Source organism: Rhagoletis zephyria, unplaced genomic scaffold (assembly GCF_001687245.7).
Source record: "Rhagoletis zephyria isolate East Lansing unplaced genomic scaffold, Rhagoletis_zephyria_1.1 Rzeph_scaffold_00186, whole genome shotgun sequence".
In the NCBI taxonomy this organism is placed as follows: Eukaryota; Metazoa; Arthropoda; class Insecta; order Diptera; family Tephritidae; genus Rhagoletis; species Rhagoletis zephyria.
The window spans coordinates 352,933-380,927 of record NW_016157270.1 but is presented as its reverse complement, the minus strand read 5'-3'; the positions used below and the strand labels follow the sequence as shown (position 1 = coordinate 380,927).

General features: G+C 37.4%; 8 protein-coding genes across 22 annotated transcripts in view; 4 read left to right on the top strand and 4 right to left on the bottom strand.

The window, feature by feature from the left end:
- The window catches only part of Ir68a (Ionotropic receptor 68a), a 6,893-nt gene extending 2,060 nt beyond the window's left edge, over positions 1 to 4,833 (top strand). The window contains exons 5-9 of the mRNA XM_017609054.1: positions 2,228 to 2,388; positions 2,477 to 2,911; positions 2,993 to 3,146; positions 3,237 to 3,462; positions 3,584 to 4,833. Of these exons, the coding sequence (XP_017464543.1) occupies positions 2,228 to 2,388; positions 2,477 to 2,911; positions 2,993 to 3,146; positions 3,237 to 3,462; positions 3,584 to 3,837 (1,230 nt within the window). The 3' untranslated portion in view covers positions 3,838 to 4,833. The remainder of the gene's footprint in view (positions 1 to 2,227; positions 2,389 to 2,476; positions 2,912 to 2,992; positions 3,147 to 3,236; positions 3,463 to 3,583) is intronic.
- Positions 4,834 to 5,028: 195 nt separating this feature from the next.
- On the bottom strand, positions 5,029 to 9,833 carry LOC108357978 (dyslexia-associated protein KIAA0319-like protein). Its single transcript, XM_017609090.1, has 11 exons — positions 8,761 to 9,833; positions 7,637 to 8,696; positions 7,417 to 7,574; positions 7,181 to 7,321; positions 6,982 to 7,113; positions 6,813 to 6,921; positions 6,553 to 6,743; positions 6,139 to 6,423; positions 5,824 to 6,067; positions 5,579 to 5,746; positions 5,029 to 5,505 (listed from the first exon to the last, which is right to left on the bottom strand). The coding sequence occupies exons 1-11, from the start codon at positions 9,436 to 9,438 to the stop codon at positions 5,330 to 5,332; spliced, it is 3,342 nt and encodes a 1,113-aa protein (XP_017464579.1). The 5' UTR covers positions 9,439 to 9,833; the 3' UTR covers positions 5,029 to 5,329.
- Positions 9,834 to 10,686: 853 nt separating this feature from the next.
- cni (protein cornichon) lies at positions 10,687 to 12,295 on the top strand. Its single transcript, XM_017609089.1, has 5 exons — positions 10,687 to 10,776; positions 10,849 to 11,058; positions 11,179 to 11,291; positions 11,549 to 11,692; positions 11,763 to 12,295. The coding sequence occupies exons 2-5, from the start codon at positions 10,909 to 10,911 to the stop codon at positions 11,788 to 11,790; spliced, it is 435 nt and encodes a 144-aa protein (XP_017464578.1). The 5' UTR covers positions 10,687 to 10,776; positions 10,849 to 10,908; the 3' UTR covers positions 11,791 to 12,295.
- An 885-nt stretch (positions 12,296 to 13,180) lies between these two features.
- Positions 13,181 to 15,835, bottom strand: Syx5 (syntaxin 5). Of its 2 annotated transcripts, none has more exons than XM_017609088.1 (2): positions 14,688 to 15,835; positions 13,181 to 14,557 (listed from the first exon to the last, which is right to left on the bottom strand). In XM_017609088.1, the coding sequence occupies exons 1-2, from the start codon at positions 15,424 to 15,426 to the stop codon at positions 13,875 to 13,877; spliced, it is 1,422 nt and encodes a 473-aa protein (XP_017464577.1). In that variant the 5' UTR covers positions 15,427 to 15,835; the 3' UTR covers positions 13,181 to 13,874. The 2 variants fall into 2 exon arrangements, with proteins under 2 accessions (XP_017464577.1, XP_017464576.1); XM_017609087.1 differs by having other exon boundaries at positions 13,186 to 14,626; positions 14,688 to 15,825.
- Positions 15,836 to 18,715: 2,880 nt separating this feature from the next.
- Positions 18,716 to 20,240, top strand: LOC108357974 (transmembrane protein 147). 2 transcript variants are annotated; one of them, XM_017609086.1, is made up of 5 exons: positions 18,716 to 18,892; positions 18,966 to 19,107; positions 19,173 to 19,394; positions 19,462 to 19,721; positions 20,163 to 20,240. In XM_017609086.1, the coding sequence occupies exons 1-4, from the start codon at positions 18,816 to 18,818 to the stop codon at positions 19,708 to 19,710; spliced, it is 690 nt and encodes a 229-aa protein (XP_017464575.1). In that variant the 5' UTR covers positions 18,716 to 18,815; the 3' UTR covers positions 19,711 to 19,721; positions 20,163 to 20,240. The 2 variants fall into 2 exon arrangements, with proteins under 2 accessions (XP_017464575.1, XP_017464574.1); XM_017609085.1 differs by lacking the exon at positions 20,163 to 20,240 and having other exon boundaries at positions 19,462 to 19,849.
- Positions 19,940 to 23,326, bottom strand: c(2)M (crossover suppressor on 2 of Manheim). Of its 10 annotated transcripts, none has more exons than XM_017609076.1 (15): positions 23,154 to 23,326; positions 22,768 to 22,844; positions 22,541 to 22,701; positions 22,417 to 22,480; positions 22,186 to 22,348; positions 21,963 to 22,125; positions 21,852 to 21,898; positions 21,736 to 21,784; positions 21,534 to 21,681; positions 21,384 to 21,455; positions 21,209 to 21,329; positions 20,911 to 21,149; positions 20,539 to 20,848; positions 20,316 to 20,484; positions 19,940 to 20,251 (listed from the first exon to the last, which is right to left on the bottom strand). In XM_017609076.1, the coding sequence occupies exons 1-15, from the start codon at positions 23,187 to 23,189 to the stop codon at positions 20,088 to 20,090; spliced, it is 1,983 nt and encodes a 660-aa protein (XP_017464565.1). In that variant the 5' UTR covers positions 23,190 to 23,326; the 3' UTR covers positions 19,940 to 20,087. The 10 variants fall into 10 exon arrangements, with proteins under 10 accessions (XP_017464565.1, XP_017464564.1, XP_017464566.1 ...); XM_017609075.1 differs by having other exon boundaries at positions 22,186 to 22,367; positions 22,557 to 22,701; XM_017609077.1 differs by having other exon boundaries at positions 20,911 to 21,161; positions 21,233 to 21,329; positions 22,186 to 22,367; positions 22,557 to 22,701.
- A 119-nt stretch (positions 23,327 to 23,445) lies between these two features.
- GMF (Glia maturation factor) lies at positions 23,446 to 25,034 on the top strand. Of its 2 annotated transcripts, none has more exons than XM_017609073.1 (4): positions 23,446 to 23,672; positions 23,963 to 24,056; positions 24,422 to 24,612; positions 24,696 to 25,034. In XM_017609073.1, exons 1-4 carry the CDS (start codon positions 23,670 to 23,672, stop codon positions 24,822 to 24,824), a joined length of 417 nt encoding a protein of 138 aa, XP_017464562.1. In that variant the 5' UTR covers positions 23,446 to 23,669; the 3' UTR covers positions 24,825 to 25,034. The 2 variants fall into 2 exon arrangements, with proteins under 2 accessions (XP_017464562.1, XP_017464563.1); XM_017609074.1 differs by lacking the exon at positions 23,446 to 23,672 and adding an exon at positions 23,851 to 23,867.
- A 275-nt stretch (positions 25,035 to 25,309) lies between these two features.
- On the bottom strand, positions 25,310 to 27,212 carry LOC108357971 (zinc finger protein 32). Of its 3 annotated transcripts, none has more exons than XM_017609071.1 (5): positions 27,120 to 27,212; positions 26,946 to 27,079; positions 26,736 to 26,878; positions 26,549 to 26,668; positions 25,489 to 26,488 (listed from the first exon to the last, which is right to left on the bottom strand). In XM_017609071.1, exons 2-5 carry the CDS (start codon positions 27,066 to 27,068, stop codon positions 25,489 to 25,491), a joined length of 1,386 nt encoding a protein of 461 aa, XP_017464560.1. In that variant the 5' UTR covers positions 27,069 to 27,079; positions 27,120 to 27,212. The 3 variants fall into 3 exon arrangements, with proteins under 3 accessions (XP_017464559.1, XP_017464560.1, XP_017464561.1); XM_017609072.1 differs by having other exon boundaries at positions 26,946 to 27,090; positions 27,177 to 27,195; XM_017609070.1 differs by having other exon boundaries at positions 25,310 to 26,488; positions 26,946 to 27,212.
- Positions 27,213 to 27,995: the final 783 nt, after the last annotated feature.

Here is a 27,995-nt window from a genome sequence, read left to right as displayed (position 1 = left end):
GGCCTAAAGCCACACTGATAAGGTCCAATCAGCTCGTTGACGGTGGGCTTCAGTCTTTCGCACAATACGCTCGATAAGACCTTGTAACCTATGCTTAGAAGGCTAATTCCGCGGTAGTTGGCGCGTATGGCGGGGTCGCCTTTCTTGTGGATTGGGCAGAGCACACTTAAATTCCAGTCGTCGGGCATGCGTTCATCTGACCATATTCTGCATACGAGCTGATGCATGCACCTCATCAGCTCCTCGCCGCCGTACTTGAATAGCTCGGCTGGCAGGCCGTCAGCTCCAGCAGCTTTGTTGTTTTTCAGCCGCGTAATCGCTATTCGTACCTCGTCATATCTATTACTACGGCGATTCGGTGGTCGCGCTTCGTCGGACCCGATGAATTGCGCGAGCTATTTTAGCCTGCAATTCACAATGCATCCTTCGTTAGATAAGGCTAAACATCACCAGCGGTTAAATCAAGGTGGCCATCGAGAAGGCGAAAGCCTCCAAGGCCATTGGAAACGACGGAATGTGCTGATGCTGAAACATTTGGGAGCCGCTGGAGTAGCATATCTCACCGAGGTCCTCAACCCGTTAATATCCACTCTCATCATTCCCGATGTGTGGAAATCGGGAGAGTGGTCCCACTGATGAAAGCAGGGAAACCCGCCAACAAAGGAGACTCATATCACCCGATAGCACCCCTTTCCCCGGTCGCGAAGCCACTTGAGGCCCTGCTCCTATCTGACGTCACACACTACCTGACCCCAGCGAAGCATCAGCATGGTTTCCGTAAAGTGCACAGCACAACAACAGCACTTAATGTCATAAAAACCCAGATAACTCTTGGCCTAAACCGTAAGCGCCCCTGTGAGAGAATAGTTTTAGTAGCGCTCGACTTGTCAAACGGCTTGTCATTCCACGCTGCTAGAAGACATTAAGGCTTCCTCTCTCCCACAGGGACTCAAACGGTGGTCGACAGTCGTCAGTAATCTTTCTAAATCAAACCTCAAGACCTAGAAGAATCAAACAAGGGGTTTCACGAGGTGGTATCCTCTCCCCTTACTGTTTTGCTTCTACATTTCGAAACTCCCTCAGCCACCGGAGGGAATATCCTAATAACCTCTGTTCAAAAGTAAACCGCTATCTTTGCGAGCTTTCTCGCTTCTCCACTGCAAGGAGCCCCAACGAAATCAACGGTGACCCTCTTCACCACCTGGACGAAGGAGGTCCGGCTCCAACTACGCATTCACGTCAATGGTACGCAAATTCCGACGGCGAACAGCCCGACATTTTTAGGGGTTCCCTTTGATAGCCTTCTCGCCTTAGCCGCGCACACAACCGCAGTTGTCAAAAATGTAAAGTCCGCACTCCGGAGGCGGCAGAATGCCTTCTGATGTTATCTGAACGAGGGTCAAATGCGTCCCGTAAGGGAGCACAACAAAATGCTAAGCAAACAGTTTCTGGTGGGATTACACATACGTAAACACCCCAACAGACCCTTGCTAGAGGAGGAGCCTCCACCCAGGCAAGTAAGGGGGTATCTATTCGTATACTTGGACGTGGTCCAGACTTACATCGTCGAACCACTGGACCCGATGACGTACCGAGGTGCGATCAACGGCATTTATAGGGAGCCCAGTCACCACCTGTGTCTGACTTGGAGCTTCAACTGCCAAGAAAGACCCGCCTTGCTCTGGCCAGTTACGGTCTGGATACTTTAGCCATCTCAACAGCTACTTATCCTCTCCCTTTGGTCCGGTCCTATAGAAACTGCTCGTTTTGTTAGTCTACCGTTAGTTGAGCTCAACGACAATGATTGATGGCCAAACCGCAGTAAGCGGGGCTTAATAGTGTCGCTACAACAACAAAAACACCCATATCTAATCCTTTTTGTGGCAGTTGCCTGGAGCATGACGAGATGGGCACTTTCTAACAGTACTGCCGTTTTCCCGAGGCGAATATTGAAGTATATTGGTTCACAGTAACAAACCCTGAGCAACTCCCGGTAATTGATACTGGGCGTGTCCGAAACTTTATGACTACCTCGCGGTGCTACATAAATTGAGTAGTGCTGCTATTTGATCTGGCTTTCTTCGATGGAAAGTTTTTTATATGTATAAACTCGGCAGTATAAATGATGTATCTATTTACTTCTATTAAAATAATTTCTTATTCCCAGTAGAATAGTGCGTGACCTTTTTTTCAAATTCGCGACCATTTCCTGGCTATGTTTTTTTAGGCGCATCGCAGTGCACGTCTCGCCATTGGTAATTTGCATATGTATAAACTCTATGCCTCCGTTATGGATCTCTCTTGGCCTCATAGCTTCGAATGTTTAACATTTCTGACACCTGAGTCCTCGCAGGATGATAGCTGGCGCACCCTAATACAGCCGTTCAGGTGAATAAAACCGTTTTTTGTTTATCTTTTTTTTTGCCTTTTAACTTTTCCAATTCCATACCGTTTCCGTCGCTATATCGTCCTCTAGTGGCGGCATGTGGGCTGGTGTACTTCTATCCCTATTCATTGTGGGCACAGTTTTCTATATAATATCCAGTCTACACGCCATACTACTACAGCGTCGCATTCGTTCATCTCATCGCATTTTAAATTGGACAGAATGGCGCAGTAAAGGGCTCTCACGGCCTTGTCACAGTTTCGATGCTAAACTTTTTCGGGACGTACATTTTCGTCGTTATCTGAGCCGTTTGAAATCACTACCACAACGTAATGTGGATCTCTTCGATGAATACTCAAATTGTTTGCTCTACACCTACAGCATGTTAATGTATGTTTCATTGCCACGCCTACCGCGTATTTGGAGTATACGCGTGCTCACTGGCTGGTATTGGCTCTATTGCATTTTGCTAACGGTCATCTATCGAGCGAGTTTAACTGCGATTCTGGCGAATCCAACAGCGCGGTAAAATCATTCGGCGCTTGGCTATTTAGAGCTTATGATTGTTTTGTTTTTTTTTTTACTTTTACTTTGTTTTTGCTTTAGTATTACTATTGACACCCTGGAAGAGCTGTCCAAGAGCTATGTAACCAGCACTGCTTGGGTTGAGGAGAATAAGCAATTCTTTGTGGAGTCATTCGATGAGGTGGCTCAAGAAATTGGAGAAAAAATGGAAATAGTGGATGATATTGAAAGTGTGGTGAGTAGAAGCGAAATACTTTTTTAAATGCTTTAACTCTCTTTTAATGCCTATTCAATTTGTTTTATAAAAAATGCTATTTACTTACAGACTGACCGCATTACTAAAGGTGAATATGCTTATTTCGATAATGAATATTTTTTGCGGTACTTACGCATGAAAGGCGCACAGCGCCGCGAGCAGCAACAAATAGCCGAAGTTGTATTGCATATAATGCGTGAGTGTGTCATACAAATGCCAGTGTCTTTGGGTTTGGAGAAGAATTCGCCACTACAGCCGAATGTGAATAAATATTTGAGACGGCTCAGTGAAGGAGGTAAGTCGAAGACACTAAAACACACGCTTTAGAAATGTGTTACTTCCGCGACATCCAGCGTATGTATATTTTTTTTTTTACTAAACCCATTTAAATTCTACTATACCACTTTCATAAATAGGTCTCACCGCCAAATGGCTAAAGGATGCCATTGCCGAGCTCCCCGCAGAGGAACGTACACCAGAAGAGGCAGTAATGGATTTGCCAAAGATATGGAGCTCATTTATAGCGCTTGGCATTGGTTATTTTCTGGGCATCTGTGCCATAGCCGGCGAGTGGCTACACTTCGAATATGTAGTGCGAAAGCATCCACTCTACGATGTTTACAATAAGAATTTGTATTATAATTTTAAACGAAAATTTTCTAGTTACTAATTTACAAATTATTAAAAATGTATATAAATACAAAGAAATACACCGGAAAATTAATGCTTGTAAAACAGAAAAAAAAATGAAAATCAAAGCATTTGTGGTTTTACACTATTCAAGTAAATAGTTTAATGTTTCATCTTTATAAGTACATTCATCATACATAAAGAGCTATTGTATAATTGTTTTTCATTAGACTCGATTACACTACATACACATTTACAACGTGTTAGAAAAAGCACGTTTTGTTGACTTTTTGTTCTTAATAAATAAATATAAAAATGCATATGGAGCATAGGACAATACATATGTATATCATGATAATGCATAAATATAAAAATATACGTAGATATACATAAAATATAAACAGATTAATACTTAATAATGTGCGGAATGCTTTCAGTGCTTTACGGTTTTACTAAAAATACGTATGTATACATATGTATCAGGGATGTAACGAATATTTGCATATGCATTCGTTATGCGAATGATTCGCATCATTGTACACATTCGCATTCGCATCAACTGATACGAATGTTTTGCGAATGCGAATGTGTATGTACATGAGCAGAGAGCCTACTGTAATATTTTTAAATTGGCTCTAAGTCTGTCTAACCAGGGTGCGGACAACAACCGGTTTTTAGCATCAGTTGCTAAACGCTTAATTAGTATATAAGCAACATTGATGGGCCTGCTGCTAAAAATCTTATAAGCAACCTAGAAATAATTTTAGATTCCTGCAGCGAAAGTGAAGGCTCGGATGTAGAATCTGGAGGCAAAAAAAAAATGTAAAATTATGCTCAATTGAAGGCCTATCATAAAGAAAAACGAGCCCATCTCAGTGAAAATCCTCTAGATTGGTGGAAAACTAACCACAAATACGATAAATTGACAGATCTGGCCCGCAAATACTATTTGAGCACTCCACCCGCTAGCGTTCCAAGTGAGCAATTGTTCAGTGCAGCCGGCCTTATATATGAGCCTCTAAGAAATCGCCTCATGGGAGAAATGGCAGCAAAATTATTTTTTTTTTTTTTTTTTGAAAATGTAATATGTCCCTCTTGAACTTCGACTATTAGATATAGGTTAAGCACTCGTTCAATGTTCTAATAATTTACATAATTTTTACGTAATAAAAACGATGACTTCAGTTGATTATAGCTTTTTTAATGTCATTCCTAACATTCGCATTCGCACAATCGCATACCGAAAATATGCATTCGCATTCGCCATTATGAAAAATATGACATTCGAAACATCCCTAATATGTATGCATGTATGAATAAAAATATAGAATAATAATATGCATCTTAAATAGAATTTCAAAATCATATTAAAGACCTTTAAGATGCCTGCATTGTAGTGCATTTGTTTAACACAGTTTTGGCTTAAAAAATAAAATGTATCTTAGCTTATTTGTGTATGCAGACCCTTATATCCATACAGAAACAAAGTTACAAAGAAAGTACACAGCTGAAGGAACAATTATCACACTCATTTACGTCTTTACTTTCCGACCTAATTTAGTTATGGCATATTTATTTGGTGCATGGCTATGATGTTTGCTATGTTTTGCTGCGTTGCTAGAACGTAGAATACCATTTGGTTTTGTGCGTGTTTCGAAGAGCACATCGGAATCCGTCTCAGAATCGCTCAGCGATGTTGTGCGACAAACTGAAAAATATCATGCAGATATTAATAAACAATAATCAATTTAAACTAGTAAATACAATGTTAAAAAACTAACATTGTGGTGCCTCCTCATCATTATTGCCAATTAATGAATACTTTTGTAACTTTGGTCGTTTCGGTGGTTTTTTCGATTGTCTGCAGGCACACGTGATGCCCCAAAATAAGCCGGATAGCAGTAGAAAGCTCATAATTACTCCAACAAAGACATATAAAATGGACCAATCTGTAGAAAAAAAGAAATAAGCATTTAGTAGTTAGTTAAAATATTTCTTAAATTGTATATGCCCCACACCAACTTACCACAATTGGCCTCCTCTATGCCCCAGTAGTATGTTATTGATGGCATCCAGAATGCCTCGCAAGTGCATGCGCGGGATGTGGGATTACAAACACCATGACCTGAGCATTTATTCTGACACACAGTTGTGCGTATATCTGTAAAATCGGTGCCCAGTAGACCCGCATCGCGCTGCAACTTATCTTTGAGTAGTTGCTCAACCGTCAAACCACTAACAGGTAGACTTTTCCCATCGGAACCGGTGGACTTGATAAGACAGAGAAATGAAAGTATTAGTAAATCATTAGTTAATATTAAATTAAGTACAAAAAGCACACCTCTACATAGAAAACTAGAATCGTTGAATCTGCGCGTCGTCCATCGCATTTAAGCTCGCGTACAATTATTTTCATGTCACCCAAAAGTAAGCTAATTTTTTGCACAATCGAATTCAACTCAGATTGAGTCAGCACAGATGCATCCATAGGCAATGTTAATTGAACCAAGTTCATAAGCAGCGGGTCAGGATGCACTATAATACTGACTATATCGCTGCTGGATAATCCTTGTTCGTCGTAAACAGTCAATTTGAAAACATAGCGGCCATGAACAAGGTTCGTTAGCTAAAATATAAGATACATACTTGACTCGAATTTTAATTAAAATAGAACCCCAAAACCCCGCAGCGAAATTGCGCACATTTCTTAATCGAAAAAAGAAAATCTGCGGTTAAAAAAATTAAATTTACGTACAATCAATACAGCCTTTTTATCACTATCGCCTACGACAACACCGGCTGCCAAGCTATTTTCCTCACGCGTCCATACATAACGCTCCACAGCCAAGTCATCCGAAGAAGAAGAGCCATTCAAGTAGAGCGCAGAAAGCGGTAATGTAACACTTTTGTCACCACCCGCGTTGGCTACAGGCGGTGCATTTTTTTCTAAGGAGAGTTTAAAGCAAATCATAATTGCATTTGTTTTTAACATGCACATATTTATGAGTAATTCACCTTGCACAACCTTTATCCAAACACTATCGGTAGCTGTATTGTTATCTTCGTCGACCACGCTTAAAACAAATTCATACAAGCCGAGTGTTAAAGATGTAGCGTTGGTGGCCTTTCCATAAATTTTTATTATTATTAAATTCAATAAAAAATTAAAGGCTATTATACTCACCACCGCAGTGTTATTCGCAAGCGCGGCTGTATTCGGTCCAGAGTTCTGTTTCCAAAAGTAACTTTTTATGCGTATATCATCGGTTGAGGCCGAACCATTTAGTATAACCCAGTTGCGGGGTAAATTTATGGTCTGCAGGGTAGTTAATAAAAAATAATTATCTATTAACCTTGGCCACAGATAGTTCTTAATTCATTACCTGATTTCCACCCGCCACAGCAACCGGTGGTGTGTTCGTTTGCGCTTTCACCAATACATGGACTTTGGCAGTGCTGGATTGACCACTGCCATCGGTTACTTTTAGAACGAACATATAGATGCCTTCCTCTAAATTAGAAAGCTACAAAAAATATAGAATTATTTTTAAATATGCAATAAAAAAATTTCGGAAGTCTGATAGTAAGTTTTTTTTTTAACTATATAATATAAAACTACCTGTAAGTAAGGTGTGCGCGTGTTCTGCATATCAACAGCTTTAGTGTCATCGCCTGCATCTTTGGTCCACTCCCATGCTACGATTTCGTGGTCGTCGGTGCTCGCGGTGCCATTCAGAGTAACATTATTGTTGGGTAGGTGTAAAATTACAGCATCACCTTAGGAAGTATAAAATTTTTTGCTACTACATAAAAATATCTTCATAAATTTGGACACTAACCCGCATTGGCCACAGGTGGGTAATCAGTGCCTTTAAGCACCGTTATATTTGCCGTTGTCGAATTCGTCACATTATCGGAATCGGATACGGTTAATTTAAAAGTGTAATTTCCAGGTGAGGTAAGATCGGTTAGCTGCAGTGTATTCACCTCTGGCAATTTAGGTTGATAACCAATGGGACCTTGTACCACTTCCCAGTGCCAGCTAATAATTTTATCGTCATCGATGCTTGTGCTGCCATCTAATATGGCATTATTGATTGGTTGTCGTATGGTTTGTTCCTTCGGCTTAATCACTACTTGCGGTACACGATTTATGCGTTTTTCCGGCAGCACTGTTACATTGGCTAAAGCTTCTCCATATGTGCCATTGTCACCGGTCACCGATACCTTGAAGATATACAAGCCTTCAGAAAGATTTGAGAGTTTAACTTTTGATTGACTCTGATCGGAAATGGTGCCATTCATTGGTCCTTTAGGTTGGGTTATTAGCGTCCACAAGTACTTATATTTACTAGCACTGGAAACCTCATCGGGCACAGTGAATGCTGCTAGTGTCACCTCTTTCTCCGGCAATTGCACCTCCTTCGATACTACTGAAACTATCAATTTTTTATCAGCCTCTGCTTTAACGGTGGTGCCGCTAACATGTTCAGCGTCCGAGTCGTTGTTCTGCTCAACTACTGTTGGTGACAACTCTGATGCAGCTTCAGATATTGGGAGTCGGTGTGAGAGTATTTCTTCCATTATAGGATAATCAGCCGCCGATGTTTCGGATGGCATACATTCATGCTGTTGATTACGCACAAGCCCAGCAAGACACTGGCAAACACCAGTTGCTGAATTCGACCGTATAGGAACACATTCTTCTTTGGGCCCGCAACGTGTATTTGCGCCCATATCAGATAAATCTAGTTCGCATGTTACGTACTTATTTATTTCAGGCGCAGAATTTACACCAAAGTAAGACAGGTCGTCGCTGTTCCCTGACAGGGGCAACAGCATCTGCTTTACACGTTTTTCGGCTATAGGGAAATCCTCTTCATCATAGGATGCAGGTTCCTATTTAAAATTATTTTATTAGTGTTTTTAAAGACATGTGTGCGAGAAATCTTTGTGTACTAACTTGATTTCCAAAGTATCGAAATTTATGTTGTTTATTCCAAAACCTCAAAGGATTCGACTGTCGCTCAGCCCCACTTATACCTTCTGAAGGCATCAAATCAAAATCATCACCATTGCTCTTCATTGCCTTAATTACTTCCATCCAAGTTATGTTGTCATCATCAATACCATGCTTTCGAACCGGACTAACCAGCATCATTTGCAGACGATCCTTTCCCAGCGGCCGTTGTTTGGGCATGCAGCCCTCATTGCTGATGCAGCGTACATGGTAACATTTCCGCTTGTAGATGAAAACCAAATTACAGGTATCATTGGTACGCGCCTTTTTACAACAGGCAGCCAAACAGGACAGTGAATCAACATTTTCGCCCAGGCCAGTGTCCAATGATGTATACTCTTCGAAAGTGCCAGCATTTGCTTCATCGCGTGGTGTCGCATTGTCGAAAACATAGTTCAGCATGGTGGGGCACATTGCAAGCACTGCGTCAGCATTACGTGTACTCACTGGTATATCGTTAATTTTTGTTGATGTTACTTCGCCCTTTACAGCATTATCGATGCTCGGTTGCAATGCGTTTTGAGTTGTTGTAATAATTGCAGTGACTGCATAACTAAAAACTATGAGTACCGCTAATATGCGATAAAAACGCACACAATTCAGCGTACCAGAGGAGTACATTGTACTAAGAAGTATACTTATATATGATTTCTTCAACTTTTTTCAATGAAAGTGCTTAATTCTCGAAGATAATTGTGTGTGGTTCACGGTCGAACAAGTACATACACAGTTTTGCCTAAATTTGCTAAACGCTTGACCTCATACCTGTGCTGAAAAGTGGATCCCGAGTTTGTTATAAATCTTATCTACATAACTCAAATACTTGAATATATCAAATTTTCTATTTTAACTCCAATTTAAAATTTTCCTTTGAGAAGAAAAGCTTATTTTCAGCCAGATGGGGTTTATTGTTCTTTAACCCTTTTTTTGGGGTGGTTGTCAAAGTCAGCTGTTCCGTTTCGCATTAATTAATGTAGAGTTGCATGTGAGTAAACGAATACAAGTACCCAGTACTCATGCAATGAGTCGTAGAACAATTCAACTTATAGGTTCATTCCTTATCTTTTTGGACTAAAATCTGAAAAGTGTCAAAATGCCAGAGCGTAAGCAAAATGCGCAAATGGAACGCAAAAAACCAAAGTTTTAGTCCAAAGAATGGCAACAACAAAACTAACGTCAAATAAGAACAGAAATGTATGTACAAAACACATTCACACAAGCACAAGCACAATAAACACTTGCTATATCAATTATTTTTTGCCTTCTTCCAGTTTCAATTCATTTCTTTTACTTTTTAGATTATTCTCACTTTTAGCGTATTCTTTAATTTCCGTTAATTTAAATTCAGTTGAGTTTGACACTTTTCAGGATTTTGCCAGAAAAAATTCTTCTGACTAAATCTGACTACTTCGGACTGATGAGAGTCACTCTCACTGACTGTTGCTCACTCATTTTTGCTTTCATTTCCGAGTTAAGGCTCTGTTATGCATACTTGGCATTGCTTGAGAGTTGTCACATAAGGAATCCGTTAAATGAGCTTCGCGTGTAAGCGGTTACCCAACGCACAGCATTACATACGTAAAAGTCTGTTGGTTTTTGATTTCTACGTAAAAATGGTATAGCAGTGCATGCAATGCCAAGTATGCATAACAGAGCCTTTAAGGAACGCTTTTTGGACTAAATCTGACTACTTCGGACTTTTCTGACTATTTCTGAGAGATAAGGAACGCTCCTATTGGTTTTTTTTCATATTGCATATATGCGGATATGTATATACACATGTACATATGTAAAGCCTTATAAATTTATTAAATATTTCTTAAACGGATTTTTTTAAGTTTTTCTCCTTTGTGCAAATCACTGATATCTTACTTTTTTAAAGGTTGTCTGGCAACGCTAAATAAGGTGTCATCTGCTAAACCCTCGTATTTTGGACTCTTGTGGAAAAATCATTTTGGGGTACAATTTATTGCTATTTCTTGCATCAATCAAAAGTTTGCCTTGTTAACCAAGATCAACAAATTAATTTAGCGTTACAGCGTGGAATAAAGATTGACCCAGTCGCGCACCTGGTACAGTAACCGCTTAAAAATGGCTTTCAACTTCACAGCCTTCACCTACATCGTCGCTTTGATAGGCGATGCATTCTTAATATTTTTTGCAATATTTCATGTAATCGCTTTTGATGAGCTAAAAACGGACTATAAGAATCCAATCGATCAATGTAACAGCCTGAATCCTGTAAGTTAATGGTGGTATATGTATATAAGTTAAATTACAATCGTCAAGCTTGAAAAGATGTCACTGAACTCGACCAATAAAAAGTAAAAATAATGCAATTCATGCTAATTCTATTTTCAGTTGGTGTTGCCGGAATATTTGCTCCATATTTTCCTCAATCTATTGTTCCTACTGTGTGGCGAATGGTTCTCGTTGTGTATTAATATACCTTTAATCGCATACCACATATGGCGGTAAGTGGTACTACATATGTATGCATGTACAGATTTCTACATTAGCAGCACCTGTGCTTTTCACTTATGGAAGCGAAAATTGGTTTTTTTTTAATTGTTAAGCGCATTTGTTTTTTGCAGTTAATCAAAAATGTAAGCGAATGCCAAGCAAAAATTTGTGCATGAATCATCGCGTCACTGTTCTCATGCATAGAAAATCAAATGGCGCATTAAAAATATATCATAAATATTGATATTATTTTTTTTAATCACTATAGCTACAAGAATCGCCCCGTCATGACAGGCGCAGGACTATACGATCCAACAACGGTACTGAGTACAGATAACTTAACTAAGAACATGCGTGAAGGCTGGATCAAATTGGCTATCTACCTAATATCTTTCTTCTACTATATTTATGGGTAAGTACGATGATGTAATGTAGCCTACATATACATGTTATAAGCAATTTTATTCTTGTATATTTCACAGCATGGTTTATGCGTTGATATCTACGTAGAGGTAAAGCACATTCTAATGATCTCGAAATCAAAAAGCTACAATTAACAACAGCAACCAATACAGCTCTTACTACAAGCCATATGAACAAACCAAGTAATTAACAGCTTGGTTTTTGGTAGTTAAATATGCGTTGCACGAAAATGAAAGTCTATAATATCAAAAAGAAAATGTACATACATACATTTAACGAACTTCTACCCAAATTGAGATTTTTCAAACATAACTAAAACAAAATGGAATATAAATCTATTTAGTGATCATCTTAAATACTTGCATTGATCACTAGCAGTTTTGTACATTAAACATGTGTAGATTTATCAACATGATTAAAAACTTATCACATTTTAATATACAAACTAATTTTTTACTATCTAATCGCGTGTAGATAAAAGTATTATGCGTACCAGCAGGGAGTGATAAAATGAACGTTTTAACATTCTCTGGTTTCTTTAGCCATACAGCTGATTTTTAAATATATGTATGTATTTTAATACATGCTTAGATTTAGCTTCTTTTAATTCATATGCCGATATCGTTACTTAGTATGGGGTCATAAAAACCGATCTAGCCTTTTTACATTTTTGAAAAGATTTTAATCAGAATGCTCTTAGTTTGCTTATATAAAGCATCTGCCTAGTTTTCACATGTTCAAATGTTAACAAACATAACTGTAATGGGATTCACTAAATTTGACGCAATTAGTATTCTTTGATTGCACAGACCTATAAATTGAATCCGGCATCAGATCACATGCAATAAACGGGTTTGCGCTACATACATATATTCGCTGTAACATTTCATAACGATGTATTTTTTATTTATTTGCTATATATACACGTTCCCCTGATAAAGCTTTTTATTTATACATACTGACCTCTTGCTTCCTACCAGAAATATTAAGCCGTATGCATAAAAACTAAGCAATTGCTTTTTCTTGAAATTGCATACCTTTCACTTCAATTTGTTTGAACAAATTGAGTAAAATCTCTGAAGTTTAAAGAAAAAACATTTGCTTAGGTTTCTGCCGCTGTGGTGTAGTGGTAAGTGCGCACTTCCACTCCGCAACGCGTGGGTTCAGGCCCTTGTCAAAGCAACATCGCAAAAAAATATAGAAAGAAGGGTTTTTTCTTAACAGCGGTCATCCCTCGGCAGGCAATGGCAAATCTCCGAGTGCATTTCTGCCATGAAAAGAGCTCATAAAAATATAATCGCCGTTCGGAGTCGGAGTCAAACTATAGGTCCCTCCACTTTGTGTGACCACATCAGGCGCACGCCACAAATCGGAGGAGAAGCTCGGCCAAATACTAACATATGTGTAAGCGCCAATGTTTTATTATTAGATTTTATTCCACGACCCATTGCCATTTTGCAGATAGAGTTCGGCGGCGATATATTTTCATCAGGCTTGCTCAGCATCCGTCGAATGTCTTTATTAATAAGCAAGTACATGTACTTATCGCCAATAACAATTTCTATTTTATTTAGTTTTAAACTTTTTATATATTTATGATAACATAAATCGGTTCTCGTTTTATTACACAGGATAATTCTTTTTATAGAAAATTTTGAAAAAAAAAGTGAAACTAATATTTTATTACTGGCAGAATTACCCTACGTGGCTGCTTCTAAAAGCTATCGTTTTTCACGTGGCATAAAAGACTTAGACCGCTATTGCCAGTGTCAACTAGTAGTAGATAGACGACTCTTATTCGATTATCGCTTTTCCATGGTATTGTGCATGTCGATTTCTCGTTCAATAAGCGACTGTGAATAGTTTTTTATCGCTCATTTTTCCATAACTTTTTGTTTGTAGAAGGATGAGCGACTATAAACTATTCACACGCACTTATTGAACGAAAAAACGACTTTGAAAATACCGCGGATAATCGATAATCGACTAAAAGTCGCTTACTACTATTTGACATTCGCAATAGGGGTCTTAATTTCATTATTATATTAGTGATATATATATGTATGTATATGAATAGGATATTATATATTTCTGTTTTTAAAAACCCACAACTTAAAGACCGCGCCTCCGAACTTTGTTAAAAACTCGCCGTGTTACAAACATATTTGTTATTATGTAAGGAAAACTACGAAGAATATGAAAAAGAATATCAGTACTGCGAATATTTTTATCATCAGCCAGCGATTCTTCGAAACACTTTGGAAGTACTTTAATATTTCACTATGCGCCGCTTCTATGTTCAATTCGGCATCTTGTATGTTTGTGTCGATACGCTCCACAGTCTCCTCTTGCTCCTTAACCATATGTGCTAATTGTTGAAATATACCGCCTAGCTCGACAATAGTCGATTCAATGTTCTGCATGGTCTCAGCCCGCTGTTGCACGTAACTATCGGAGTCATCATATAATGCAATCTGCTGCTGCGTCTGTATTCCACTACCTCCAACTGCACCCAGCAATGGTGTTGTATCACTTGCGGCCATGTCAATACTTACGGCCGTATTCTCTTCGCTTAACAGCAACGAGCCCTGTTTCGCTGTACTCGAGCGAACAGTGCTAGCAGCGATTGGTGACTGCCCGAATTGATCCCGACGCGCTTTTTGTTGTTTGAGATTTTCTGTACGCACTTCTAGTATCTGCTTGAAGTCGGTGCCCATGCTGGCTAATTTAGATTGTAAAGCATACACCATGTTCGAGGAATGTAATTGCAAGTGTTTTCCAGAGCTGGTACGACGCTGATCTTTCGAAATTTCTTGAAGACGAGCAATTTGTTGGTTGAGCGCGTTTAGATCGCCTTTAATGATATAAGTCAATTCTTGAATCTCTTGCGGTCGATCATCAAAAAGACTCTTCTTTTTGGCCACTGCAAAAGAAAAGTTAAAGTAATATTTATAATTAAGAACACTTATTCATTTTATACTCACGCATTGTCAATTTTTCCAACTTGGCATATGCACTTGCTATGTTTTTGCCAATATATTTTGCGACCATCATAAATTCCGAGTAACTTTGAACCTCTTTCGCCTTGCGCGGGTCGCGTATATTAACAGCGCGAGTTATATTACGCGACTGCAGCGAACGTATCGCATTATTAAACTCTCCCGTTCGATCTCGTGATGCCATAATGAAAATTTCTTCTTTTTCGAATAAGTCTTCCTCTTCTATTTCTTCAACGTTTTGTGGTGTGTTTGCGTATGGACTGATTTGATTATAGCCGCTATAGTCTTGCGAATGATGATTCCCAGTTACAACGGCGGCCGCAGCACTTAATGGTTGTTGTATAAAGTTGCGTATAGCTTGGCCAGAACTGGCCTGTAAACGTGTGGATATCGAGCGAAGATTCCACTGTCTACTTGCCTTGGTGTACTTATCGTCTGGATCTACTGCCGAATTATTATTATTGCTAAAGTTATATTGTTGACCGTTGGTGTTTGGCTGCGCGTAGTCGCCAATCAAAATGGTTGACTCCAGTACACCACTCCCACCGAATGAATCGTTACCACTGACTGTTGGAGCAACAGCTCCGCCAAATAGCGGATTTTTGTACTGTTGTTGTTGTTGTTGCTGTTGACCTTGAGGTGCAACTAGTGGTGTGGTCTCCACATACGATCCTGCATCGAACTTTGTAGTATCTGGTTGGTAATGACGACGTCGTGTTGGCATCTCATAATCTACGAATGGGGCTATGGGCGTTTCGTCCTAGCAACTCTCCTCTATTGCTTTCCTTTCTAATTTGATGTGTTGTCAATAAAATTCACAACAATGAATGTTGAACATTCATCAATCTACGCTTACGCATATATATACATACGCAAATACATTCGTTGTTCTTTGCACTTTCGCTACTCACGCAGCAGCTGTTGACATACAAGTCGAGTGTTTATTGTAACTTTGATAATTAAATTGATTATTTCTTATATGGAGTAAATATTTATCTTTCTTATTTTCCAACAATTTATTTTCATTTTCTGCGTGAAAGAAAAATAAAGCGTACAAAATTAAACAAGGTAATACGTGTCTCCGTCGTACAGCTGTCAAGCAAACTTAATCAAATGACAGCTAGTAGTTGACTAGATGGCGCTCTTGGCATAATTAGAGCATGATTGCCACTGTTCTTGTTTCCAACCAAACTTGTTTTTATTTTTAACATTTTCGAATTTGGATGTTTGGTAGTTTTTTCGCTGATTTGTTTTTGTTTTTTATTATTTTTATCGAAACGTCGTTCCTCGAAAACCAAGACTACCGAATTTTTGCTGATCTCATTAAACATGTGTGCATATATAAATGTAATATAAAACCTGCAAACCAAAGTTCCCGAAAGATTAACGAAATCTTTAGGAGTATCTCATTTCTGTAACGAATTTTTTACGAATATTCAAAGAAAATCATATGAAGTGGTTGACACGAACTCGTAAAGAAATTTCGGTACGAAGTCCTCACAAGAACGAGCAAAAGCGCAACCAGTCAACGACGTAGCGTAGACGTAGGTTGACGCAGACACGATCTATCTTATGGGCTCCACGTGTTAACGAAATTTCACCACCGCATGGCGGTGACGTTGCCATAGCTTCTCTCTCTCTATCAACAGTAAATTTGATATGCTGCTACGTACGTCAACCTACGTTTACGCTTCGTCGTTGACTAACTGAGCTTTAACTCATAATACACTGAGGCTAATTCCTAAAATACTTAACGGCCATAAACGCACGCTCAACAAATTGGTAGCTTCAGAAGTTATAAGAAAGAGACCTCTTAAACCTATGTCCACGATCGCCAGTAGTATTTTTGGTTGAAATTTTTTATACACGGACACGTTGAAAACCGATTTTCATACAGCATTTTAAGTTGTGAACGAGAGCAAAAATACCTTGCGTGCGGGTCTACTCTATCCATTTTGTTTAGTTGACACAGCTAACGCAGAAGCGATATGTGATATCGTCTGTGCCGAAATAAAAAAAGCGAAATACGCGATGAGACGTTCGGTGCATTCTAGCTATAAGTTATTCTGCATAGGAATGAATATTTTCTCTCTAAGGGCCTGTGCCAATTGATAGAAAAAGGGAAATTTTGACGGATCAAAGTAAAAATTTGACATTTCTCGTGGTGAATAGGAAAGTTAGAATTTTACCTAGCTCATGGGGCTAGGTCATGAACCAATTAGAACAGATCTTACCGGTTGAGAAGCAGCCATTTGTAATAGCAATTGAGAAAAAAGTGTGTGACGTTCGTAATTTTGAAGTTAACTATTTCTTTTTTGCTTCTTTCTTTACGTGTATTTTGTCGGTGGTTTATTCCAGTAATTTTTAAGCCATTTTCAAAATATTTTTTGTGCAAATCTTATTAAAATGAAGTACGCGGTGATTGGTTGCAAAAACACTTACAAAAATAATAAATTGGTTAGCACAAATATGTGCTACAAAATTACTTGCCTTTTTTTCTTTATGCTTCGTTTTCATATTCGTTGTTTACTTTTCAAAGAAAATAACATGGCGCCGAAATTACAAACGTCAGCCAGAAATTTAGTTTTTTCTTTTGCTTCATCTTGTCAGATCTTGTGTAGTTGGATCATGGGGCTAGGCAATATTTTGGCAGCTTATAAACATGTGTACACATGCTTGGCGATAATAAAGAGTGAACATGAAAATGAAAGCTGAAAAAGCACAAAAAAGCGCACGTTACTTGCAAGTTATAAAATAACTATAAGTTTCAACAATTTCAGCAACACACAAAAATATAACTTTCACACAAACGTTTGTTTGGTTGTTCAACTGCCAAAATTTTACTTTTCATTTGGTACAGCAAAATTCAATTCATAGCAAATTTTTCCACCCCGTCTCAACACTAGTGATGTTACGATACGAGTACATATGAGTAAATACACGAGTACGTCTACCAAGTACCGAGTATTTTTAGTACTTCGATACATGTGACCAAGTACTTGGTGGGTTGCGAGTACATTGTGTACTCGGTCGAAGAATTTATGCCACTCTAGTCAAATTAGTAAGGTTGCCACAAGTTCGATATATGAAGTTTGACACGTATCCCATGTGCTGAAGCTTTATGTTATTTCATACAACAATAGTCTGCGTTACGCAGGAAAAATACTTATATACATATTTATGCTAAAAATAAGCATATATTTTCATATTCACAAAGCCATTTCTGAATTAAATTAGCCATTTCTAAATTAAATTATATCTTTGTAACTAGCATATAAAAGTTGCGAGAATATTTATTTACCTATATGTATGTATATATTAAAAATAATCATATATTTTCACATTAAAAAGCCTTTTTGCATTAAATTATATCTTTGTAACTAGCATATAAAAGTTGCGAGAATATTTATTTACCTATATGTATGTATATATTAAAAATAATCATATATTTTCACATTAAAAAGCCTTTTTGCATTAAATTATATCTTTGTAACTAGCATATAAAAGTTGCGAGAATATTTATTTACCTATATGTATGTATATATTAAAAATAATCATATATTTTCACATTAAAAAGCCTTTTTGCATTAAATTATATCTTTGTAACTAGCATATAAAAGTTGCGAGAATATTTATTTACCTATATGTATGTATATATTAAAAATAATCATATATTTTCACATTAAAAAGCCTTTTTGCATTAAATTATATCTTTGTAACACATAAAAGATGGATTTATTTATTTAAAAAAGATTGCAAAACTGTTTTGAAGTATTTTGTCGAGTACTTTTGAGTAGAAGTAGAATCGAGTATTTTCTAGCGATACTTTGAGTAGCATCGAGTACCCCTTTCGATGCTCTAAAATGAGTACTGGTATCGAGTACATGGTGATATCGGATGAACACTACTCAACACAGAGAAAAAAGTTACCGATTGGCACAGGCACTACATTCGATATTCGAAAAAATATCGTTTTAAAAGTATCTATTAAAAAATATCGACATCTGTTATCAGTTTTCGAAGTCGAAGTCGAACCTCGAACCTGCTGTTGCAGTTTTTTATTAACTGACTGGTTAAGTTAATCTAATTTTCCTGAAAAAAACAGAGAGTAAAATGACTTTGTATCATTTTGGAAATTGTGTAGCACTGGTATATGTACCTTATTACCTTACCTATAAGTATTCGGGACTGTAAGTAGAGAGCTTATTTAGGCCAATCCACTTGCTAATCTACATGCATCTAAAATTTTCCATATTATTTCAGTTCGGAATACGGAGCATTTTGGAAATGCATTCAGGCAGGAGGCATTTACATTTTCACGCAACTATGCAAAATGCTGGTTTTAGCGACATTCTTTGACTCTGATACGATAAATGGATCTGGCGAGGGTTTCTGTTTCCTGGCGGTGGGTGCATTGATTGCGAATGTGTTTACTTGTTTTACAAGAAAACAACTCTTTCTTCTAAATAGGAGTTTCTAAAGGGTACTGTTAATGTCGCAGATCTACTTGGGTTCGCTTTAATACTCTCACGCATACCTGGCAAGGGACATAGTAAATTAATTACAACCGGCTTAGGATGGGCCGCTGCCGAAGTTATACTTTCACGTGGTATTATGCTTTGGGTAGGGGCACGTGGCACCGAATTCAGCTGGATTTATATACTGAAATGTCTGGAGTCGAATGTTTTGCTGGTGAGATGAAATATGGTTTTATAGCGCTAATTGTTTCAAATACTATTATTTACTATTTACAAAACAGGTGCAGCATATTACTACAGCAACGCTTATGTGGCTTTTCTCTAGACATGATCTTAACAAAACATTGAAACCTTTAGTGACTATACTATTGGCTTTGACAATCTTCAAAGGCGTTTGGCTAGAAGGTCTCCTGAGTGTGCTAACATTTGGCCCATGGGCCACTATTGCCATAAAGGCACTAATTTCTTCCATAATGGGCTTTATATCACTGCATGTTTATACAGGATTAGCACAACAAATAGGCATTTAAGTTATTTCAAGGTATACAGTTGACATTCGTTGTACTAACACTACGTAGAAGTAACTTAAGTCTTAAAACTAAAGTTTTTAGCAGAAAATTTTAATATTAGTTAATAAAAGGTATTTGCTTGCCCATGGCAAAAGAGAAACATTTTTGTTCTTGCTAGGCGAGATCCAGCTTATTTTAAAATATTAACTTTCTATTTTTAGTTTAATTCATATATCTTCTTTCCTTTATTTGTATTGTGCGCAATAACAAGAAAATAACAATCTTAAATATAGTCAACAGTAGTTCCAATATACCTTTTTCAAAATTCAACAAGATATAAACTACAAAGATATTAACAAAAGTGTAATAACAATAAATACGTTAAGTATTTCTGACGTTTAGTTTGCATGTATACGATAGCCGATGTTAGCACGTCTTAACGGCATTCCATTTGCTTCATTTCTCTGTATTAGTTTACTCGAAGCTGCTCCCAATTTAATGTGGTGTAACTGTATGGAGTTTTCTGCTGACAGCAATACAATAAATCGACTCGCTGCAAGCTCTAAATAAAGGTAATACAATTATTTTATAAATTCAAGTTCAGTTTTCCTCTTTGATTTGAATACTTAATAGTGCAGCGAACGCTTTTGCAGCTTTCTTTCGTATAAGTATAGCCGGCTGTAAAAGATATTCCACAGGTATTTCGTCTCCTAGTACATTTTTGGAACGCCATAAATTCAACAATTTTACCATTACATCAAAAGCGCCCCATTCATCTTGGTCATCAGACTGAGACTAAATTCCAAAAATTATATACTATAAATTTAATACATCTATACAAAAGCTTACACAAGTATCAACTGGCAGTTCTAAATTATTGTTAAGGTTGATAACAGCACTTCCCATACCATTATTGGGCTCTATAATTGCCTGATGAATGTCTTCCGGCACAGGCGTAGGCAACCTCTGGCGTCTATTTATGGATTTATGTTTCTCACCATTATTCCAATTTTTATAAATTTGGGTAGCAAGTTCGTCGGTAACTTCGCATTGTAGAATTTCTCGTATTAAACTACGATAGGCAGCAGAGATCCGAGAATTGTCCAAACTTCGGCGCGTGACATGGTTCTTCCTTTTAAAGTTTCTCATTGTAACACAGCTGCGGTAAATATGGCATTATTTGAAAAAGAGTTTGAATGAGCATTAATAGCTTTGAATTACTTGCGGCTGAGTGTGGTTAGTAGTTTATTGGCCGACGGCAGAATCATTTCATAAGATTTTTCACTCGGCAAATGTCGCTTCGGAATCCAATTGACCTTAGCTCTGGCTTTTCTTAATTTTGCTCTAAAATTAATTTTAGTTTGTAGCTGTGTACGCATTTCCGTTTCCGTTAGTTCAATGCGTTGGTCCATGATTATTTTTCTAACTTTGTTCGTTGATTTGCTAGAAGCGACGCAGTTCTGTTGTTTGAAAATTTTGTTTAGTATTAATAGTTGCATAAAATGCGAGCAATACATACCTGATTAAAATTGCAAGTGATGTTCGTTTCATTAGCAATTTCTTTTGCAGTGTCACAGTTTTCAAACGGCTCGTTGATTTCAATGGCCACATCGAAGCTAGTATTATTTGCGGCATCACAACTAAACAACTTTCAGCATTTAAATAAAATAAACTTATCTAAACTATTACCTCACCTCTTCTCCTTAGTTTTTTCAGCTATATTCATTTCTGTGATGGACAGCGCATCAGTTTGCATATAACCCGGGCTAATACAACATTTTTTAATTACATCGCCACGTTCAAATACTTTTTCATTAAAGTTATAAGTCTATGCATCAACTCACCTCTCTTGAGCAAAACTTTCTTGGCTTGGATTGCTTGCCATTGCAGGAATAAAATTATCGACCATGTCATTTCCTCTTGCATCAGCACTACGTGGAATTTCAATTTTAGAGTACTCAAGACCGCTGCGAGATACATCGTGCGCTGAATCTTAAATTAAAGATAATTATTTATGACCAAAATTTTGTGCAACTTAATTTTTACCTTCGGCACACTTTGCTCTTTTCTCACGAATGGTCGACATTTCCAAAGCCTTTTGAACAAAAAGAAAAATATCTAAAATATACTACCCAGCGATTTCCATAATTTCATGCACTCACCTTTCTCTTTTGTGCCTTAGCTTCCTTCACTGTTGCGGCGGATGTATCTGCGTTAATGTTTTTAAATATTTTGTTTTTTGAACTTTTTAACTTAAAAAAAGTAATCCATACCTGAGAGCAATTGTACAAGTGTAGTCATTTCCTCGGCTGTCGCATTACCAAATCCTTCGTCCTCATCCATTGAATAGCGCTCGTTTTGAATATCAACTTCATTAATGGTTATCTCGCGTATATGAATACAAGTTGTCCTGCTATGCCCATTTGCTTTTGTCATCTATATCATAAGTGAATCAGATAAGTGAAGTTCAAATTTTTTTAAAATAAAAATTCTAACCGTTTTATTTACATATTCGTCTATTTTTCCCCATTCCACAAAATTTTCCGTTTCGTCCAACAGTTGTGAGTAATTTGTTGTCGATATGTCCTGCATAGAATATTCTATTGTGCGACGCCTTTTCCTTTTCGAACGATATGAGGCTGAGCAAGTAGACGGGCGGCTAGGTTTAAAGATTGATCCTTATTTCTGAAATTGCATTAACCTTTCATCACACATGTATGTAAATACCTTCGCTTTCTTGTCTGTATTGTGGTCCAATCTCGGCTCTGGGCCACCAGGGCTTCTGATCTATCTATTGTAGGCAGAATATCGAATATGATGAAAACTTCTTATAATTAAAACCACAGCTTACTCAACAAATCGTTTACTTGCAATTCGTGCACACGTAACGTAGTGTAGCAAAGACCTGATATGGAACGAAAGGATAGCGCCTCCAATTGATGCTTATGTGTAAGATCCAGCGTGCGTTGGAGGCCATTACGCGACTGTGTAATGGCTAAACGCAACCTTTCACTGAACATGTTTAGGTGAAAGGACGCCTTTAAAAACAGTTGTGTACTCCGTTATGCTTCAACTTACCATGTTTTTGCAACATTTATCGACTCCAATTCATTGATCTTTGGTAAAGTTCCTCTTCTACTAGTTAACCATGATTCCTGAAAATCAGTGAGCATTTTAAACACAAAATTCTATAGATTTTTTCAGCAAATACAAAATTATAGCGGAGATTAGCTATTGTACTTGTTGAAATATGGCGGCCGTTAGTAAACGGCATTTCCGGTCTTAACGGCACTTGGCTTTGTTTCGCATACAGAATATGCAGAAATTCTCTTTTTAATTGACATCATAAAAATCAATATTTCATCAATATAATTGATAATAATTATCAAAATCTAGATTTTGAAGTGGATAGCAGCTATTTGTTGTCATAACTAAGCGGAAATGCACGAATTATTAAATATTACCAGGTGACTTCCTTTTAAAGCACTTTGCTCCCTCATGCAACCCTGTTCTGTTGTACATTCCACTTTGACCTAACATTAGGGATGTCATCGATGTATTTCTTTGATTCGATGTATCGATATTTGTTCGATACATCGATTTGCATAGGATTTTACCGATATTATTGCACATTAATTTAAATTTTTTGGTGAACAATTGAAAAACTTAATTTCCGGTTCAATGTTTTTCAAAAAAAACATCGATGTATCGACTATTTATACATTGAGTGGAAAATTTTCGTTGCATCGACGCAAAACATCGATATTTTCGATGCATCGATGTTATTCCGATATCCCCACCTCACATTCAAGTAAAACAAATTTAGTTTGTATTCTTTTGTATATGCGTGTTGTTGCTTTGCTATCGTTGTTTGCTATCATAAAGTGTTTTAAGTTCCGTATACACATTCCTCCCAAGAAGTTCTCAGGAAATTTTTACACGATTCTGTCACCAAAGTCATATTAAAACATTTATTTATAATGGTAAGTACGAAAAAAATTTAATTAAGCATTAAACTACGAAATAAAAGTTGTTATGACTAATACAAATCACGCGTCGTTGTCTGGAGCAACAGAAGTAGAGGCGCTCGTGTCGACGACGACGTCTGCGGAAGGGTGTGGAACATAACTGAGCAATTAGTGAATCAACTGTAATTGATAATAATATTGTTATTGTATGTATGTACATATTTAATTGGAGGTGTTGTTATGAGACCTTGAAAATATGTGTTTTTTTTTTGGATTGATTAGCAATGTTCTTTCATCTTCCCCAGGGCGATAGCAAAATTTGTGACATTAGCGACGATGTACGTGACGCATTGAAGAAGTTTCGCTTCCGTAAAAGTACTGCCAACTCTGCACTCATATGTAAGTAACTGGTTTTAAGCATACCGTGTATATGTACGTATGTATGTATAAACATAATTAAAATTTTTATTGGACCTGCCAAATTGGCGGTAAACTTAGCTATGCAAATTACTCTATACGTAGTAGGTGTGCTCAACGCTTTCTCTTCTGACCTTTTTGTTTTTGTTTATTTAAGTACCAAACAAATTTGAATGGGTATGGGTTTTGGGCGGATATATATGTACATATGTCTGTACATAGCTACCTGCATAGTTAATCTCAAATAATGTTTTTAATTTAAATATTAATTAATACATACATTCATGTATACCTGTTTTAATGATAAATCATAGCATGTACGTCACTAATTTGTGTATTTTATTTAGTAAAAGTCGATCGCGAAAAGCAGCTTGTAGTTTTAGATGAACTTTTGGAGGACATCTCCGTCGATGAGTTGCAAGAAACACTGCCAGGACATCAGCCTCGATATATCATTTATACATACAAAATGATACATGATGACCAAAGAATTTCATACCCTATGTGTTTCATATTTTACACGCCGCGCGATAGTCAGGTATGGACAGTAAAATTAAATTAAATTAAATTAAACAAAATTCACTTATCTACATATATATTTACCCATGTTCTCTTCAACAGATTGAACTACAAATGATGTATGCTTGCACCAAAAGTGCCCTCCAGCGCGAGGTCGATTTGACACGCGTCTACGAAATACGAGAATTAGATGAACTGACCGAGGAGTGGCTCAGGGAAAAACTAAAGTAGAAAATCAAGAGTTTTAACTACAAATATCCAGATAAGCAATATTGTGTATAAGTTCGTTGGGTACATATGTAGCGTCAATAGAACTAAGGTTTTACCAACGATTTTACACCAAATACATGTGTCTAAAAATATAAATGCAATATATGCATAAATCAAGTATAAATAATGAATAGCAGGGAAAGTACCCCAAAGTAAAATATTTTATTTTTTTTTTTTTATGAAAAGACAAAATCAAAATGGTCAAATATGTATTTAAAAATTCTTCATGACATGAATTACATATACATATATTCATTCCCACATTTTAATATTGTAATTAAAGTAGATAATAGCTTGAGTAGCATTTGCATAGTGTTTGTAGTGGATTATTAATATGTAAAAAAAAAATGACAGGAGTTTACTTTTAATACAACATGAGAAGCTGTGCTTGCCAAATTTAATTTTATTTATATTGTAATGCTACATTTTTAATTTTTTTCGTTCTTTAGTTTATTAGAGTTTACAAGTACAAATATTTTGTGCGTGAATATTTAGAGGATAACCTTCCACTTTTGTATACACTTTTATCAGCATATATGTACGTTAAAATAAATACATATACCGAGAAATAAATTATTACTACAATACAATTGTCTAATTAAATTTAAGACTGCCTCATATTCCTTCAGAATGGATGCAATCGCTGTGCCGCATGCATCATACTTAATGCCGCACTACTTTGCGCCGATGGCGTGGGCGGTGGTGGCGGCGGTTGCTGTGCTGCTGCTAGCATATGCGCCATCGTCGGATGATGTGTCATATGTGTCGGATGGTTGGCTTGTAGTGGCGCATTCAAGGACAAATGATGCGTGTGTGCATGCAAGCCATCGTGGGCGAGTGCAGCATGCGTTTGCGGTGGAGGAGGAGCTGACGGCGGCGGTGGTGGCGGTGCATGATAATGATGTGGCGGCATTTGGCCGGTAAGTGGCAAACTTAGCAAATTACTATTGGCGTGCGTACGAAAGTGAACACTCAAACTGCTCGCCGACCCGAATTCCTTATCACAGTCTGGACATTTGAAGCTTTCGTGGAGTACGGAAGCGCCCGGCACAACACCACCACCCACCACTACCACCGGATCCGGGCAGGAGGTGTCAACTGCCTCATCTTCGTCGTCTTCACTACGCTCTTGCAGCACATGTTGTTTACGTTTATGGGCCTGCATGTCACGTTGACGACTAAAAGACTTGCCACACACATCGCAATGATGATTTTTTAAATGCGTGTGTATTACCATGTGCTTGGAAAGATCGCCGGCGCTATAGAAGGCCTTCTGACACACTGGACACAATTGATCACGTATGCCAGTGTGTATCTTTTGGTGCGCTTGAAAGTTTCCCAATGCAGAGAATTGCTTTGAACAAATCTCACATTGAAAAGGACGCTCACCAGTGTGAGTGCGTTGATGAATGTGGAGATTATACTTTTGGGCAAAGCGACGAGGGCAGAAATTACATGCGAATGGCTTTTCGCCCGTATGTGTGCGCAAATGCATTTGCAGTTGTGCGGCACATTTAAAAGTTTTATTACACTCATAGCAGGTTTGAGGTAACTTCGGTATGGGTTTGGGGCCGCGACGCTTATGTTGCTCAGGAGGCTTGCGTTGGTATCGCGAACGGCGCTTACTAAATTGAAGGAAAGTTTTATTACAATAGTTAAAAAGTGGCTATGAAAAAAATACCCACCTTTTTCTCACATTTTCACCCACATCCGACTCGTCTTCTGAATCATGCTCCAAGTACGCGTTTGGTTTACTGTCCAAAGATGTAATTGCCAAATCTGTGTTGGTTGCTGCTTCACAGAAACTATTTTGCAGGTAGATTTAAAACAATAAAGTAAACATGACTGCTAAGGCTACATTTAAATATATACCCATATCCCCGATCTTGCAAACCCAGGTACTGACGCAGCCTCATATCCGAGTTTTCGCACTCCTGCTTGAAGTGATAAGCGACTCCCAAACGATAAATGCAATTATTGCATATGACTGCTGGCAAGCCATCGCTTTTATAAACCTTGAAAGAGCATTTCGTTTAAAAATTTAATTTACATATATTATTCCAGTTGTGCGTTTGGGCGTACCCGTATCTTGGCGCACATCATCAACATGGTGCAAGGCATCATCGCAAATTCAGTGCTATATATAGAGGTGAGTGCGCCTTCCTCCAGACAAACCCGGCATATTTTGTGAATATTATAATCCATGCCTATTTTGAATTAAATATAACTAAATTTGGGAAAAATTCTCAGTTATGTGTTGTCAATCTTTGACCATTGATATGTAAATGCTTATTAAAAAATGAATTTAATTACTTATCTGTCTGTTCATAAAACATTTAAATAAGTTAAATTTATTTGTAAACTACTTGTTGATTGATAATACATTGTTTATTGCTTAGTTAGCCAATTTTTAAGAAACTATTAAAAAATTGTACACAAATTGTAAATAGGTTTGTTCGTCGAGCAAAAAATTTGTACGAATTTGTACGAATTATCACGATTTTTGCCCAAATCGCGTTCGTACAGACCAAAAAATTATCCAACACTCAAAAATTGTGAGAGCAAAGTGACAGTTCTCTTGGAGAGAAGTTGCAAATTCTTGCTGGAAAAAATTTTGCCAGCAAGAATTTGCAAACACGAAAAACATGTGGTTGTGGCGCATGGTTGCATTTTTGTCTACAATAATTTGAATAAATTAGTTCGTTAAATTTAAAAATTTATAAACACGAGCGATTTTTTTATGAAAAAAGGAAGTAAATAATTGTTGATATAATTAATTTAGTTAATTCCAATGATTTGAACTTAATTCGGCTGAAAAAAATGGTATTCGCAATCGGAATGCAATTGCAACCAGAGTCGATTTAAGAAACCCGACAGCTAGTACGATGAAGAAATTGAAATGTATGTTAAAGAAAGTCAGAACAACAAGAAATATACATGTATATCCTGTTTTTGGCCATCCGAAAGAATTTTAAAAATTCTATAAAAATTTTTTATGTTTGAAATGCAACCGTGGACGCCAGCTGGCAGCGAAACTTGCAAATTCCTGCAAATTTGCGTTCGTGCAGAAATTTGCAAGTTTCTCAACATGAGAGAGAATTTGAGAGAATTTTTTCTTACTCTCTGATATTT

Coding starts and splice junctions, on each gene's coding strand:
- LOC108357971 (XM_017609070.1), bottom strand. CDS start 27,068: ATGGATTATAATATTCACAAAATATGCCGGGTTTGTCTGGAGGAAGGC. Junction 26,879..26,945: donor TGATGTGCGCCAAGATACGG/GTACGCCCAAAC, acceptor TGCTCTTTCAAG/GTTTATAAAAGCGATGGCTT. Junction 26,669..26,735: donor TTGCAAGATCGGGGATATGG/GTATATATTTAA, acceptor CCTGCAAAATAG/TTTCTGTGAAGCAGCAACCA.
- Syx5 (XM_017609087.1), bottom strand. CDS start 15,426: ATGCCAACACGACGTCGTCATTACCAACCAGATACTACAAAGTTCGAT. Junction 14,627..14,687: donor GTTGGAAAAATTGACAATGC/GTGAGTATAAAA, acceptor TTTCTTTTGCAG/TGGCCAAAAAGAAGAGTCTT.
- LOC108357974 (XM_017609086.1), top strand. CDS start 18,816: ATGACTTTGTATCATTTTGGAAATTGTGTAGCACTGGTATATGTACCT. Junction 19,108..19,172: donor AGGGTTTCTGTTTCCTGGCG/GTGGGTGCATTG, acceptor TCTTCTAAATAG/GAGTTTCTAAAGGGTACTGT. Junction 19,395..19,461: donor TGGAGTCGAATGTTTTGCTG/GTGAGATGAAAT, acceptor TTTACAAAACAG/GTGCAGCATATTACTACAGC.
- LOC108357978 (XM_017609090.1), bottom strand. CDS start 9,438: ATGTACTCCTCTGGTACGCTGAATTGTGTGCGTTTTTATCGCATATTA. Junction 8,697..8,760: donor TTCGATACTTTGGAAATCAA/GTTAGTACACAA, acceptor AATTTTAAATAG/GAACCTGCATCCTATGATGA. Junction 6,068..6,138: donor TTCTAGTTTTCTATGTAGAG/GTGTGCTTTTTG, acceptor TGTCTTATCAAG/TCCACCGGTTCCGATGGGAA.
- cni (XM_017609089.1), top strand. CDS start 10,909: ATGGCTTTCAACTTCACAGCCTTCACCTACATCGTCGCTTTGATAGGC. Junction 11,292..11,548: donor ATCGCATACCACATATGGCG/GTAAGTGGTACT, acceptor TAATCACTATAG/CTACAAGAATCGCCCCGTCA. Junction 11,693..11,762: donor TTCTTCTACTATATTTATGG/GTAAGTACGATG, acceptor TATATTTCACAG/CATGGTTTATGCGTTGATAT.
- GMF (XM_017609073.1), top strand. Junction 24,057..24,421: donor TGCCAACTCTGCACTCATAT/GTAAGTAACTGG, acceptor TATTTTATTTAG/TAAAAGTCGATCGCGAAAAG. Junction 24,613..24,695: donor ACACGCCGCGCGATAGTCAG/GTATGGACAGTA, acceptor TCTCTTCAACAG/ATTGAACTACAAATGATGTA.